The 15994-nt window shown below is 44.5% G+C and overlaps 2 protein-coding genes across 8 annotated transcripts in view; both read right to left on the reverse strand.

Annotated features, from left to right (window-relative positions):
* SH3PXD2A (SH3 and PX domains 2A) overlaps positions 1 to 2304 on the reverse strand; it is a 245802-nt gene extending 243498 nt beyond the window's left edge. For 4 of the 6 annotated variants that reach the window (XM_059851910.1, XM_059851909.1, XM_059851908.1 and 1 more), the window contains exon 1: positions 2146 to 2303. In XM_059851910.1, coding sequence (XP_059707893.1) covers positions 2146 to 2217 — 72 coding nt within the window. In that variant the 5' untranslated portion in view covers positions 2218 to 2303. Of the gene's footprint in view, positions 1 to 2145 lie in introns of all 6 variants that reach the window. The other 2 variants (XM_059851916.1, XM_059851911.1) reach the window with 2 other exon arrangements.
* An 8726-nt stretch (positions 2305 to 11030) lies between these two features.
* The window catches only part of STN1 (STN1 subunit of CST complex), a 41947-nt gene continuing 36983 nt past the window's right edge, over positions 11031 to 15994 (reverse strand). For both annotated transcript variants that reach the window (XM_059851924.1, XM_059851923.1), the window contains one exon: positions 11031 to 15322. In XM_059851924.1, the coding sequence (XP_059707907.1) occupies positions 15165 to 15322 (158 nt within the window). In that variant the 3' untranslated portion in view covers positions 11031 to 15164. The remainder of the gene's footprint in view (positions 15323 to 15994) is intronic.

Below are 15994 nucleotides of genomic sequence, written 5' to 3' on the forward strand. Positions count from 1 at the left end.
GGATGCTGGAGATAGAAAAGCTTTTTGATATTTCAAAGCCACATACAGCAAAGAACATAAAGCTTTGCACTCTCCAACTATCCACAGGCAATAGAGAGAAATGAATCCTAAGTGATGCTTATATTAACCTTAGGAGAAAATACTTGTTTCATGTTAGAAAAAGAGCACAGAACCAAAGTAACAGCAACCAATGGGTCAGACCCAGGGAATTAAAGTCTTTGAAAGCATGGGTCCACACTCAGTGACAGATGACAGAGTGACCCCATTGTGCTGAATACTGTACAGCCACAGATGGAAACTAAGTGGGACAAAAGGCAGACACACCATTCATCGCCCAAACAAACCATTTAGCTTGTGGGGTTTGGGCCAAGAACTGGGCACACAGAGGTGTGGAACTATTGTACAGAAGAGTGTATCAGTTCAGGTGTGCAGTGAGAAGGGTGATGGGAAAGAAACAAATTTGCCACTAGAAGCATTGAAGAGACCTTCTTGGAATAGTCTAGGTTACTGTTTATTAACATGCAATGACAACGATTATCAAGGAAAAAGATGTATTTTACAGGTAAACAGAAGAAATATTATTTCCAAATCCTGTAAACACAGGGTTTAAATCCTTGTTTTCTGGTCATTTCCCAGCAAACAAGAAATGAACGGTGTCGATTTCTCTCAGCAAGCCAAGAGACTGGAAGATACTGTTACCAGTTCTTTTGTATATTTCGGTGCTTGGCGATGTACTTTTCTCATGCTGAACCTTTCATGTGAGATAACGCCCTGCAGCTGTGTCAGCCACAGTACACAGCAGAGTCTGCAAAAACCAAAGAAGCCTTTCCCACCTTTCCCACCTGGAAGCAGTGAGTGCATAATAGACTGAACTCACAGGTCCAGCTGCAACCTGAGAGGATTTAAGACCTAAAACTTCCAGTTTATGAATTGGTCCCAAGATGCTTGATTCCATGGTAGATGAGAGCTTCAGCCTTACAGGAGTGCATCTCCCAGCAACATAGTGCCCTCTAGCCTTAAACGAGATTATGGTTTAAGCCTCAGGGGAAAAACCTCACTGATATGCAACACTAATATAAAGGTTTATGTCCAATCTTTGGCCTTATCTTTTCAACAATCCATTCAGCTGCTGATCAGCTCTGGAGAAATCTGGCAGACACACAATGCCAGGAAACACAGTATACTCAGAGCAATTTCACACCAGATGCAATACTCCCTCAGGCTTTTCCTTACCAAAGCTGGAAGGTTTACCATCTCTATAGACGAAATCCAACTTTCTGTGTTTTAAAATACATGTTGTATCTTGAGAAACAGTTAAAGGATTTGGTGCAACTAAAACCCAGAAACAGTGAGACAGAGAGAAGCAGATACTTCTCTACTAATGTGGAGAGAGAAAAGCTACTGACTGTATGCTGCGAACTCCTTCAGGCAAAGACACCTCCACATGACAGGCTGCAACACAGGAGTCTGGGAAAATTGTTAAAAACTCTCCTCTAATGCTGTGCTGTTGGCAGTAAGGTGTGAAAGGAAGAAGGTGAAAGAGAGATAAAAGAGATCCAGACGCTGAGTCTGCCTTGGGAAGCATGCAGACAGACTACCCCCTCAAAAAAGGTCTGAATGTAACTTAGGGGTGAGAACGAGCGAAGATGCGCTCAGCACCGCCGGCTGCACGACCCCGCCGCAGCCGAACCTTGCTCCGCTCCCCACCGCGCACCCTGGCCAAGACGGGGACAGCCTGGGGATCCGGGAGACCGGCCCCATCCTGCCCTGGGACTAGTGAGGAGGAAGAGAAGGAAACTTCAGAATGGTAACCTTGAAACGAGCCAAGAACCAAACGGGGTGAAAGAGGGTGAGGAAGAACAGTCGCACCTCCAGAGCAAGAGGCCGCGGGCAGCCCCGCGAGCGCCTCACCTGGGGCCGGCGTTTCGCCCACACGAGGCGAGGGACGGCTCCGGGCACCGCTCCGGGCTCCGAGCACCGCTCCGGGCTCCGAGCACCGCTCCGGGCACCGCTCCGGGCTCCGAGCACCGCTCCGGGCTCCAGACACGGCTCCGGGCACCGCTCCGGACACCGCTCCGCGCCCGGCCCGTCCCGTCCCCCCTCACACGTGCGCACCCCGCTGCCCCGGGCCCCGCCGGCACTCACGTAGTGTTTCGAGGGGTTCCTCCGCTTCTCCACGTCCACCACGTTGGCGTCCAGCACGCTGTAGGACAGCATCTTCGCGCAGCCCGGCGGGGCTCCGCCGCTCCCTGCCGGCGCTGGCAGCACCCTCCGCCGCGCTGCCCGCCGCGGCGATGCCGGGCGGGCGGCAGGGAGACAGCAAAGGGAGGATGCCCCGGTGCCGGCTCCGCCCCTGCCGCGGCGGCGGCGGCGGCGTCTCCCCGCTCACAGCAGCGCAGCGCAGCGCAGCCCAGCCCAGCCCAGCCCAGCCCGGCCCGGCCCGGCCCGGCTCCGCTCCCTGCCCGCTGCCCCGGGGCTGCGCGGCCACTGCGGCGGCGGCGGCGGCAGGAGGGGCCGGGCCGGGCCAGCGGCTCCGCCCCCGGGTGGCAGCGGGGGGCTCTGGCGGGACGGGGCGGGAGGGGACGGGAGCCACCGCCCCCCAGTGCCAGAGAGGGCGGGCGGCTATGCCCGGGGCTCCTCTCCCTACTGGAGCGCCTCCGGGCCCGGGCAGAGCCCCCGCTCCCTGCCGAGACACCGCGGCCCGGCCTCGAGGAGAGCCCGGGGGAAGGGGCGGCCCGGGGCAGGGGGAGCCCCAAGGTCTTCCATCGCTACAGAAAGGGTTCGAAATGCCCTTCCCGAGCTGCCAAGGCCACGCCGGAAACACGCGAGTGAAGGACCGAGCCCGCTCGCACCGGGCTCCAGCTGGGAGCTCAAGGTCAGCCACCGTTTGGGAAGGTCCCCCCTGCCCCGTCCCGCAGGGACGCACAGGCATCACAGCCGGAGGAAGATTGCACAGACCCGCTATTATGAGGGCTTTTTAGAGCTATTTCAGCTCTTTGTATGTACATGCACAGGTAAATGGTTATCATCTTCCTCAGTCCCGCGCCATGAAGAGCTTTCACCCAGAAATTTCAGGTGTGGGATTTTTTTCTTTTCAATAATCCATCATTAATTTGCGTATGATTATTTTAAAATTATGTCAGAAATGGGAACTTCAATGCGATCTTCCAGCCCTCAGCTTGTTTTATGACATGCATTAGCTATTCACCAAATTAACTGAAGTTACTAAGATCTCTCCTTCCTCTGAAGTCTCTTGAAGAGCAGCCCATGCAGATTTTCCAGTAAGATTCCAGAGTGCTGCTGATGGCTCAAGACCTGCCAGCCCAGGAGTGCAAAGAGGACCCGCTCCTGGCAAAATAAGCTTCTCATTTACAGTCAGAACACTCCATCACAATGTGATTTCCTTTGACGTGCTCTAGTCACAATTTCTGAAACAGAACTTTTACAATGTTACTGGCCCTGAAACAATAATCATGAGACAGACACCACAGTCACAAAGCCTTAGGTATTTGGGCAAGAAGGCTGGTATAAAAAAGTGGCTGTTTTCAGAACATAGCAGGTTTCCACAAGCAGCTTAAGGGAGGAAAAAAAAAAAAAAAAAAAAAAAAAAAAGGCAGCAGCAGCCCATTACTGCACAAGATATCAGCTGCTGCCAGGTGGGAACCAGGTATCTTCTGGCATAGTGACAAGGACAGATGCTCTGAGCCAGCCTTCTCCTCCCTCCTCAGCTAGTATACACAGTTTACCAAAATAAATGACCTGACATAAAACGCTAAAATCCCAGCATCCCTCCCCAGGAGGTGCACAGGTATACATGAGACAAGGAGCGCAACAGAGGGGAAAACCTCATGTACCCACTTCCACAGGCAGTTTTGAGGCTTATCTTCTTCAAGGCACCCTCTTCTCTTCTTTGAGGGACTTCCCACCTCTAATCCCATGCATGACACAAGGCAGAAGAACAATTATTTACATTAGAAACCTTTGCTGTTTAGACTGGCCAAGAAGTCCCTGGTGTGCAGAGCAAACAAAGAAGATTCTTTCTTCAAAATGTAAATATTCAAATAACCCATTGATAAAAATATTCCTGATGTGGCCAGTGTGTTTTGGGTCTTGGATGCCTCTTCCCTGTGAACCATTATAATACACATCACACATTCCATCCCCTTCTCCTATCACCCTGTCCAAAAAAAAAAAAAAAAATCAAGGGTCCTGTCCCCTGTTGAACACTCAGGGTTTGTTTTAAAACAGCTTTCAAAACATGTCATTGTAAGGGAGAGACAAAATACATCATTCTCCAAACACCCTCCCCCAACCTGACATTCTTACTGATTGGCATCTTTTTACTGATACTCTTCTCATCTGCTCTTGAAAGGAAGGAGTTTCTGTTTCCAACCAAACCTGAGACCAGTGCCTTGGGGTTTGCAGCCCTTTGGTGTCTACCCCGTTCTTTCACAGCATCTGCTCCACTGTTCCCCTTCCCTCTATTCAACACAATTTAATTCTCCTCTGCTCCACACAACCCATCCCACCTGTGAAGCCTGGCCAGCCCTTGCACCTCTGTCCCACTCCTCCTCTATTATCTAGTGGGTTTGTGCTCACAGCCACCTCCTGCTCTCCTTGTTTGCGTGCTGCATTGTCCATGCATGTAGGAAAAATGTGTGTTGCCAGGGGCATGGATAGTTCTTTTAAAACATGTACAACACCCAGTCTAGTGGGAGTCCAATCTCCAAGTATTGCAAAGCTGGCAGAAGAATAACCAAAACCCTTATTATGCTGCAGGCTTGGGAAAATCTGCTCCTGTCTTAGGCAGCAGCTGGGAAATTGAAGCTGATGGCACTTCCCAGCCTTGTGTTGGAGAGCTGGGCTCCAGCTGCTGGGGCTGAATGAAAGTGAGCCTTGGTACACAGCGAGGAGCACAGCAGGCTGGGTGCAGAACAGCCTGTACCTGACCAGGGCCATGAACACAAGGCTGAGAAACTGTTAATTTGTAGGAAAATAACTCTGGAGATTTTAGTGCTAAAACTCCTAGTGTTTAATTTTTTTTTTTTCCTTAAAGCCCCCATTGCTGAAGTCCTATCATTGCATGGGAATATCACAGCTATTAAAACAATTTTAACACATATATTAGTATAAATATTAACTGCTGATTTTATAATTCACCTTCAAAGACTCATGCTTCTGATAAAATTCACCTGAGGAACACCCTGGGAAATTCAGCTTCTGAAGGCTGAAATAAACCAGCCATTTTTAAAACCTTTTGCAAGGTGGATATTGGGGTAAAGATTCTTCTTTCACTTTTTTTTTGAACAAGCAGGTAATCACATTAGCCTCACAGACCTAGTGCAGCTACAGCCCAGCAGCCTGGACTCTGCTCCAATTACAGCAAAAGCTGATCCGTGACAGAATGTGTGTGTGTGATGTTGTCAGAGCTGGAGCATGACTTGAGTTTTCATATTTCAAGGGAACTGGCAATTTTTTTGTAAATAAGCATTTGAGTTGTAAATTGAAAACATTTGGATCGTTAAATCAGTGAGAAAATAAAGCAAGGGCCAGGTTTTTCTGTGCTCCATTAGGGCCATTTCTAATGCCTCTTATTAATTCATGGCATGTCACTGTAGATAGGTAACTGCCCCTGAATGTTAACCATGCTGGGGTCTAGCAGCCCTGTCTGTGATGGCTGGACTTGTTAAAGATGATTTTCCTTTCTGTTTTCTGACTGGGCAGCAAGGTGGAACACAGTGTTTTCCTGTCCCACTAACTGAAGAGACTCTAACGGTGCTCAGCACCCTGGGGGGGAAATAAAATGCCATGAGCTCAGCCCCTTGGGGGAAGGGGAACTGTGCAGTGCTGTGCATGACAGATTAGCCACACAACTCATTACTGGCAACTGGAGTTGCATGCATAATCTGCTAGACATGGTACTAGAGATGTGCCCCTTAGGGTTTTATTGGCTCTGATGTGCAGCAGCACAACACAGAGCCTTTGTTACACTCCCATCTCAGCTTCTGTACTTACAAAACCTCAGCTTCTTAAAAAGGCTGCTTTCCATGCAGTCCTTCCACTTCGGTATTTCAACATACACGGCCTTTGATAGGAATGACAGGAATGGTACAGCCTGTCTGGCATTCAAATCTCAAACTCTGAAACAAAGCATGGTGTGATCTTTCTTCTTATTTTTTTAAAAGCCAATTACATTTCATCTTCTTGGGAGATTACTGCTCTTCAAATGACATTCGCTCTGGAGATAAATAGGCCCAGCTAATATGGTAGAAGGCAGCCAAAGGAACCAGCAGCAGTGCTGGCAGATGAAATCCCCCCTCCTCTAGCACAGTATCCTTGTGCCCCTTCCCCTCCCAGCCTCCTCAGCAGAGAGTGCTGCTTTGTCAGCCCCTCTGTGCAATCTAGTATAATGGAAAAACCAAAAAAATCATTCCTTCTGCAGGCAGTGTACATGCTTTTCCATCAGCATAACAGCTTTTACTTACATTATGAAAGAGCTGCTTCACCCTCTGGACTTAAATTATAGATTATCCTTTCCTTGAAATAGCTATCTTACAGTTTAACCTGTTCATGACTAATGATATTTTTCAGTCCCATCTTAGCAGTTGTGGATGAAGGATTTCCCACTGTGTGTGTGCCCTGCACAGTGTTTAAGGTGGTAGCAGCACATTGCACACTGCTTTTCATCCATGTACACCTTGTTATTTTCCATTTTTACAGAGGCTTTGTAGATATCTCTTGAAGGGCTTAAAAAAATAAAGCAAGCCCAAGCCACACTTTTCTTTATTTATGATATCCGTGTCAGGCTTACATTTGAGACAGCTGAAGTTTACCAAACTGATCACAGGTTTGGATTTGGATTCCTCAGGTTTCTTCCTGGATGCTATCCCTGACTTCAGCATGCTCACTGTTCTCGAAATAGTACATTTTGAGACTGCTTCCTGCTTTATCCTCTGAAAAAAACCATGGTAGTCTCCATTTTTGATAACATGGCTTGTTAAAATAAAGTCAGTCTAGGAAGAAATAGTGTTTCTTTGCATTTTCTTCCCATCTTACCTCTATGGATACATACATGGACACTGAGATTTAGAAGTTCTACCAACCCCTTTTGAAATTTGAATCTCTTTGTTCATTATTTTTACTCATTCAACCCTTTCTGAAACCAAACAGTAATCTTATTTGGCTGCATAGTCCCTAGAGAAAGTAGAGGAATTTATCTGCCAATATCCAGACCAGAAAACATTTGACTGACAGACTGTGAACTATAAAAATGTACAAATAAATCCTTAGGAAAAGTTGCTTGTGGAAGTGCAGTTTGAACACAGGTGATGAGCACACAAGCTTGGCACTGTAAGAAGAATAGGTAACAACCAACCTCTACCACTCAGCAGGGGAGTGCATTAACTTTTTTGTTTTGTTATCTTCATGCAAAAGCAAAGTGTTTTCCCAACTGAAAGACTTCTGTAGGAAAAGCACTTTTGGATCTCCTCAGCACCAACATCATCCCATGGGTAGACACCAAACTCTTTGTGTCTTTATTCCCAGTCATTAGACTGGGATTACACTTTGTAGGGCAGTAGTGGAGATGCTTGAAAAATAAAATGCCCTGTAGGATGTTAATTGATTGTAACAAGAAACGAGATCATCCCAAAACAAAAAATGCCCTGTGGAAAGTGAAGTTACAGTTTCTCTAGCAGGGCCTGGTGCAAGTGTGCTTTTCAGCTTGGAGCAGTGGACACACCATCCACATAATTCCAGGTGTTTATTTGGATCCAGACATGTTGAGCCCTGGCCATGCAGCACCAGGAATGCAAGCCTAAAGAACCATTTCACTACTGGATTCTTTCTCAGACACTTTTCTGGTGACCGAGGCACACAAACCACCTGTGAGACAAGGGCAGCTTTACCTTCAGGATCATTCTCATCAGTTCATGACAACATCTGTGTGATAATTACATTATCCTGAACATTGTGGTCCTTAAAGGCACGTTGGTGACCAACTTTCACTTTAGCATCTAACTTTGAGCACCCAAGGCATTGGTCTCTTAGGAAGGACAAAATACTCTGCAGAACAGACCTGTTCAAGGATAGTGTAAGAAAGGCAGAGGAAGAGCATATAAATACTGCTGTGCTCTATGGAAATTTGCCCAGCTGTTTATGCTAAATGTTCTCTTACTCCATTTTTCCTGAGCTCATTTCCTCCTCTGCTTTCTAATAGCAGAAAATAAAACAGTACAAGTCCTTGCTTTCATTACATGCAACACCTGCTGCTTGTTCTGAAACAGATGTCTACAGCATCATTAGGCAATTATTTCTTTAGCCTTTTTCAGTAGGACTCATTTCAAACATCTTTGTGCTAAATCCTCCTCCTTCAGCTTCCTCTGTATTTCTCAACCTTTCCTAAATTCAGGGTTCCAACAAAAACTCCTCTCTATATCAGTTTGCTCTTGTTATGTTTGTCCTGACCACTGTACTCACAAGAGGACAGAGACCATAACTTTGAATCAGGAATTAAGTTCAAGAGATTTTATTGAGGGGAAAAAAGACAAGGTGAGGACAGAAAACAATGAGAGAGATTAGTCAGCAGTGTAGGCAGGAGTTCAGAACACCAGCTGGCTTGTTACAGCTCAGAGGTTCTTTTGTGGACAATATAGCAAAGAGTTTTACATGAACACAAGGACAGACCCTACACTCTCAAAGCAAATGACCAGTACTGTCAACAAGAGAAAAACCCAGCCCCAAGCACTCTTTTAATTTCTGTACCACCTTTGTTCCTTGCCAAGAAGAGCACATGTTAAAATCTGTTAGGCCTGCAGGACTTGCAGGACTCTATTGTTGGGGAAGACATTTGAGGGAATAGATTCCTCCCTCCTATTTCCAAGTATCACTGTAAAATTTGGCTGAAGTCTCCACTCCTGGGAGGAACCATGAACTTTCCAGGCCAATAACAGACTTGGCACATACTGTCTTTAATCATGTTGCTATGCAGGGACATACATTTGCTATTTATCTTACCTTGTTTCCAGCAGAGCCATGTGAAGGTGGCAGAGAGCTCCAGTTCTAGCTGGTAGGGAAGGAGTGTGCCTTCTTCCAGTGAATAACAAAAAAGCAAGCTAAAACAAGAGCTGCAGGACATGCTGTGCCAGGTTAATTGGCACTGCAGTGTTCAGTAGTTAACACTTACTGAAAATCATTCCTTTAGGTTATTTCTTTCACTAGCAAATTCCTGGCTGTGTTATTCTCAGGCAGTCTTGTTAATCTGGGCTGGTTTCAACTTGTAAATTGCTGTGACTAGATTAGTATAGCCTCCATTGCACATTTAAAGATATTAGTGGAAATGGGCTGGTGGCATCATTAACAATCAGTTGCTCGACTTTGCACCCCAATGCAGCTTTACCAGATTTTAATGGATTTGCAGTTTGCCATCATGACTGTCTTAGGGCAATATCTGTGAGGAAACTTCTGCAAAAACTGCCCAATCATTTCTTCAAAGAGCACTTGCAGAACAAGTACTTCTTGTGGCAGCTGAAGTTACAGGAACAGGTTCTTTGGGATTGTCCTGTGTGTGGTTTCTCTGGTGTTGTCTGACTTTCTTCCTTCTCTTTCACAGAGGCACTGATTTGGGCTTCCCTCTTCTATCAGTGCATTCATTTCCTACAAATGTGCTAGACCATAACAGTTCAGGGTCCTTCACACATCTTAACTAGCCAAAGTCACTTGGGGTGGTGGGACAGAGGTTGACAAATGTCCAGACACACACTATAATCACATCAGACTAGAGTCACAATTTCTCAGAAAAAAACAGACTAAAAAGCGACACACTAACTGGGAGACACACAACCTAGAAGTCCACATCAACTTTACAGATCATGTCTGCAATGAGATCTGCAAGGACATGAAAGTGGCAGGGAGAGGCAGATAGCTTCTATCAGGGTGTGACTTCTGCTTGTTCAGGTTTGGGCAAGACACGACTCTTATTTTTTAGTTGTGAGGATTTTTTTTTTGCTATGTTTTGGTTTTTTTTGTTTTTGGTGGGGGTTTTTTTTGTGCTTGGATACCTGCAAAAAAAAAAAAAAAAAACCAAAAACACCACCAGAATATTTAGGGTGCTACTAAATGTTCAGGAGGGTGGGGTGGAAAGAGTGTTGTTTTCCTGAAATTGCAGTTCTTTCCTGCTGCAAACTACATTGGGAAGAAAGTTGCCTCTTCTGGTGCCTAGACAAGGAGCAAAGGACAGCCTGCTGGAATCACAACAGGCTGTGAACAGTGTCAAGTCAGTTCGGCAAGGAGATTATTCTGAAAGTTTCAATTGCCAAATCTTGACAAGGATATTTGAGTTAGGAAAGGTAAAGGGAACAAAATAGAGGAAGGGATTTTGACAGGAGCTGTGACTGTGAATGAAATGAAGGGCTCGAGAATTGAGACAGAGGGGAGAGTGGAGTTCAGGAATAGATGAAAGAAATTAGGGGGAAAGTCTCTGTGCCTGACAGGGTATATTGCTGGGAATGAAACCCAAGATCCTTGGCTCAGCATTTCCCTGCTGCCCACAAGGATCCACAAAAATGTTGCTGTAACGCTGGGACTCCTGGAGGATGATAACCAATTATTATAACTATTCTTTTATCTTTGTGGCTGAACATTTTTTTTGCTCTAGCCTGGAGGGTTGGGGCAGGAGGACTGGAGAGTGTGCTGAAAGACAGCAATGAAGAACATAGCGCTGCACTGACAGGAAGTTTCAAAATTCAGGGTGCCCATGGGATCTGAACTTGCTCCCTTTCCCATTTAGAGGTAAGTATAAAGATACAAATCTTTGTTAGGCATATCTTTTCCCCACAGGATCAGCTTACTCTCAAAGTAAACCAAACAGCATTTCTTTGACAAACAGATTTCCAGTACTTTCTCTTGTAATTCTCTGTGAGGCTCCATGCCTCACTGGCTGCTCATTGTGAATCCCCACTTTGAATAATGAATTAGCAAGTCCTATTTATGCTGGAATACACAAGTATACACAGATCCAAAATAGTAACAGCTTTTAGTCATGTCACCAATATTTAATTTGGTCATTTATTATTTTGAAAGTAAAGCTTCATTTTCCAGGCAGGTTGTGTAAAATGCTTGTCCTCTTGGGTCCAAATTTACAATCCAACAATTTCAGAACAAGAATACTCAGAACTCGTTTATCTGGATTTCCATTTTTATGAAGTCATCTAAGAAGTCATAAGAGGAAACAGGATTCCAGAAAAAATATGATACAAATAAAACCAGGGAGACCATCATTGCCTCATAGGCCTTGGAGAGAAAGATGACAAGACAAGCAAAGCAATACGCATGGCAAGAGAGGCAGAAAAAACCAAAGCTATTAGTACTAGCAGAAGAACAACTTTTCCCAAGTCCCACTCCAGCATCTATCCATTCACTCTCTCCCACACAGCCATACTGTTTTTCTCTAATAGCTCCCATAGAGCTTTTAGTGACTATGATTACAAAAAAAATTGAGGCTTATGACCTACACATGGAGTTGTATTATTCCCAATTTACGGAAGGGGGAAACTGAGGTATGAAGCAACCTCATCTCTCCTCTCACATAAGCAGGGGCAGGGACTGAAGGTAAAGCTGTTCCTTTGCTTCCTCACCAGAAAAGCAATCACTGTGCATTTTGCTAGAACCGAATATTGAGATTCTTAGGTAATTTTTGTTCTCAGGTGCTGCATTTCTATGGAAACTTACCTTTTAAAGGTAACGTAGAAATGCTGACTGCTTTTAAAAATTCCATTTTCCTTACCTACCTTTTACTGCCGTAACTGTTGCTATGGAAACTGGAACTGGCCATGAAGCAGTTCTACAACATGAATTCTCACTTCTCAGTCTTACTTTAAAGTGCCATTTTCTAAGTTCTTTAATAAACCAGTAATAATGGTGCTGCCTAATGAGTTTCCAAATTAAACAAAACAAGAAAGCATGCTTTCACTGAATGCTCTGCACAATATTTCGTAGGTGTGGTCTAAGAATTTTAACAGTGTGCATGATATGACTCTGTTGGTTAAGGATATGATCTTTAAACAGAGAGACAGTTTATTTGCAGTAAAAGCCCTAGTGTGTGTAGTTTGACTTACATAAAGGTGACTTATACCAACATGGGTATGTCTAGACTGCTGTCACAGAAGCACACTGTAGAGATACTGAGTGAATGGGTAAATCAGCCTACAGTGAGCTCTGTGCTCCCACAGCTCCTGGGGCACTGCTGTGCAGGCACATGCATCCTGTATTCCCTGTAGGTGCATGAGGGAATGCTCTCAACCATAGTAAGTGTTAACCTGCGCTGGGTGGCTACTGTGGAAAAAATAAAGCATGCAAGCTTAAGACACAACTATTCTGTAGAAATAGTCAGAATCTCTGTAGCTTAAATCTAGGCTCCTCCATTAACTTTAGCTTAACCTTTTACTCTTGTAAAAACTATAGGCTCCCTTGTGTTTATTCATCTTACTTCACTGGGACAACTCATCTGAGAAAAAATCCCTTTTTCCTGTTCTTAGGGAACAAACACCATCAGAATACACCCTCCATCACAAGAGTTGAGCACTCCCAGCAAGGTTCAACTTAAAAACTTCCAGGGACAGTTTTTTTCCTGAATAACTTACCCGTGTTTCCTGAGATAAGTTCCTTCCACCTCATCTCCAAGGCTTTGCAGTTGTTCAGTGCTTCCAAACTGCAACACGACTGAAGCAGATACAAGTGTCTGCCCTTTCTACCTCCAAGCATAGAAAATCAGTGGACAGGGATTTTAGGCAAACTTTACACATAGAAAAACATCTAAAACACAGTAAGTGCAGCCTCAGAGTTGGAGGCAACAGAATTTGCACAAGTAACTATACAAACTGCAAAGCTGAAGATGTAATTCTATTTTGGTATGAATTTATTTTAAAGAGATCCTAAAGAGCAACATGATCTCCAAACTCTCTTTTTCTCCCCAAACTCATCTAGCCCACACACTCAGCTGTCATCCTCAGGAGAACCAGGGTCTTTCTTCTAACTTCAGAGAGGAGATCACCTTTCCCATTGAGCTAGCACTGTTCCTTTAACCCTTTCCCCGTAAAATAAGCTTCTGCTAATACAGAACATTTCAAGAAAATGGCCAAGACAGTCTTGTAAATTAGATGCCATGCTCTTCCAACTGGTCTGAAACACCTCGTACTTTCCTTTAAAATATCCTCAAATTCATGCCAAATAAGCAACTTAACCATATGTACTGCTTGCTTGTGGGCAATTCCTGAAGTGAATTTGAATTTAGGAATCAATATTCCAAGCTACTTCTTCCACAGATAGCCTTGTTTTTAAGCATCACTTCAAACTCATCAACAATCAGAGCAGGAATTTAAAAGCAAATCTCCCCAGTGGCCAAACAGATCTTCTCATCGGCATAAATTAAAGTTTCAATTCCCTTCAGTAGCACTTCACTCACTATCTGCCTTCTTTCCCTGATTTACAGAGATACTCAGGGTATGGGGAGGGAGTGGGGAACAAACACTACAATTCTTCCTTAATCCTCTTGTATTTCCTTCTGCACAGGTACATCCCTTCAGCACCCGTTCAGGGCCCATATTAAGATCTGACTAGAAGGTACCTGACTCAGAGCAGAGCAGCAATGTGAGGAGTAGGGAAATCTTTGAGGAAACCAACTACTGAGTCCTGCAGCAAGTAGGGAACACACAGCAAATGAATGATTCATCCATAGTTCTCTACTAGGAACAAACTCACCTTCTCTTTAAGGCCAGAGTTTTCCAGGGCCTCTGAATGCAAATGCCAAATATTTTGCCAAGCCTTTCTCTTAGCCTATATCTCACTGTAGCCAGGGCTTGGAGTGAGGCAGATAATATAACAAACCAGAGAGCTGGCACACATGGGGCTACTCACTGGCTTTCCTCATGCATATGGTTTATTTTTCCCTGCTATGTCAATCCTTATATAGGGCTTTACCACTACAGCTGCCTCCTGGGAGTCTGCTGTTCCAACTGTTACAGGGAAGGTGCAGAGGAAAAAAGGATAAATTCAATCTTTTGTACTCTTTTCAAGTTAAAGGTCTCACCTCCACACCATAAATTAAACAGATTAATTAAACAGACAAGCCCCTGCAGCAGCCAATCCTCTCTAAGCATAAATATTGAACAACTTTGCTTTTTAACTGTTGCACATAACAGAGTTATAATTATTCCAGATCAAACATCTTGCATGGTAACCTTCTTTAGGCTAATGTTGTTTCATCTATGCCTTGTGTTCTTCTGCAAGCACAGATATGGGTAGTATTTTACCCCAAAAGTGACAAAGAATAAAAGACACAAAAAGCAACAGGCAGAGGATATTACAGCAGGTCTCAATGTCTTCTGTATTTTCTTTTCCAAAGCATCGAATTTGTGTTTTACCATTTGTGATCTAAGAAACAACTGAAACAGCAAAACTAGCTGATTTTGAGAATTCTGGTCTGAAGAGAAACTGCAACAACAGACATCAGTAGCACAGATGGGAATGCAGAGTAATGCAGACATGCTTGACAACCAGTGGGCAAGGGATGCAGGACCCCATTCCTGAATATTACTTTCAGAGAATGGTGAGGATTGCTTTAGTAGTGGGAAAGCTGTCCAGATTGAGGAACACATATTCACAGACAAAGATGCAGCAGCATCTTTGCCAGGAAGGACAGGCAAATCCTTCTGTTTGTGTGTCCTTCCTCTACGTGTTACCAAGCTCACATAAAAAGAAAGATCTACAGCTATTACCATATGAAACCTAGCAAGATCAGTCTTTAAGCCAGAAAAATATCTCCTGAGATGACCACTGCTGTAAACAGTGATATTTAGCAGTGACTTTTCTTTAGGCCCACTGGATGCAGATGTGAGGATGGTCAATGTCTCATCCTTCTCCAAGAGCACAGTTTCTTTTCCAGTTTCCCTGCTAGATTAGAATGTCCAGAATCAGTTTGATACCACTTTCACTAGGAATAGCAAGGAAGTCAGGAAGAATATTAAAACAAGTATTTGAACAATTTCTCTGAAGCTGCACAAAAACAGCATTTGGAGAATCAAAAGGCTCTTTTTTATCTACTATCTAGATAATACCAGATAATTACAGCTTCTCACAGTCTCTCAACCTCTCTTTCTTATCTTTTCTTTTTAAAATACCATAAAATATCCTTCCATAGTGCTGACAACATCACTGTTACTCTCCAGTAGTTCCAAGACACGGTGCATTACCACTTCAGGCAGAGAGGGGCTGTAGCTCTGCCGAACACAACTCAGGACATGAAGGAAATGGCAGCCTTTCTCAGCATCTGCAGAAAAAAGGAAAATGCAGCCAGGCATGGAAGAAATATTTCAGCTTGTCTCTTTTGAATTATCATAATACAGATCAATCATGAAAATCCCAGAGCCCTAGGTACAGAAACAGACGTGTATTCAGAAGAAAGAGATCCTGTCTGTTCCTACAGTTCTCCAATTATCAGCTGTTCCCAGTGACTTTTCTGGGAAGTGTCAGAGCTGTAACAGTAGTAATGAGGGTGAAAGATAACTCAGTCTTGACAGCTCTTAACATACATGGCTCAGTACAACTTGATGAGGAGTTTAATAATGTAAGGGTACCTCCACTGTGCACCTGTGCAGGCCATCCAGTTTTTGCAATTTCAGAAGGAACCAAATGGAAGTCATTTTACTGAGACCCAACTTCACAACCTTCAAGCACAGGAGGGAGGTGCGTGGCCAGGGCCTGTAACCGCTGGCCCAACACTGGCATCTTGTGGAAAAACTGCTGCACTGCAACTGCGTTCACCTCACAATGCTATCTCATCCCTACCCTGCAGACTACCCATACAATTATGAGAGTAGAAAGTCATGGAACCGTTAGTATCAGATTTTATCTCCTTTTAAGTGGAATTAGCCCTGCAATGTACAAGAGAACAGAAGTTTAAAATAACCCCCTTTGGTAGGGGCAAGCACAGAGGTCCTTT

This window comes from Haemorhous mexicanus, chromosome 7, assembly GCF_027477595.1.
Source record: "Haemorhous mexicanus isolate bHaeMex1 chromosome 7, bHaeMex1.pri, whole genome shotgun sequence".
Lineage (NCBI taxonomy): Eukaryota > Metazoa > Chordata > Aves > Passeriformes > Fringillidae > Haemorhous > Haemorhous mexicanus.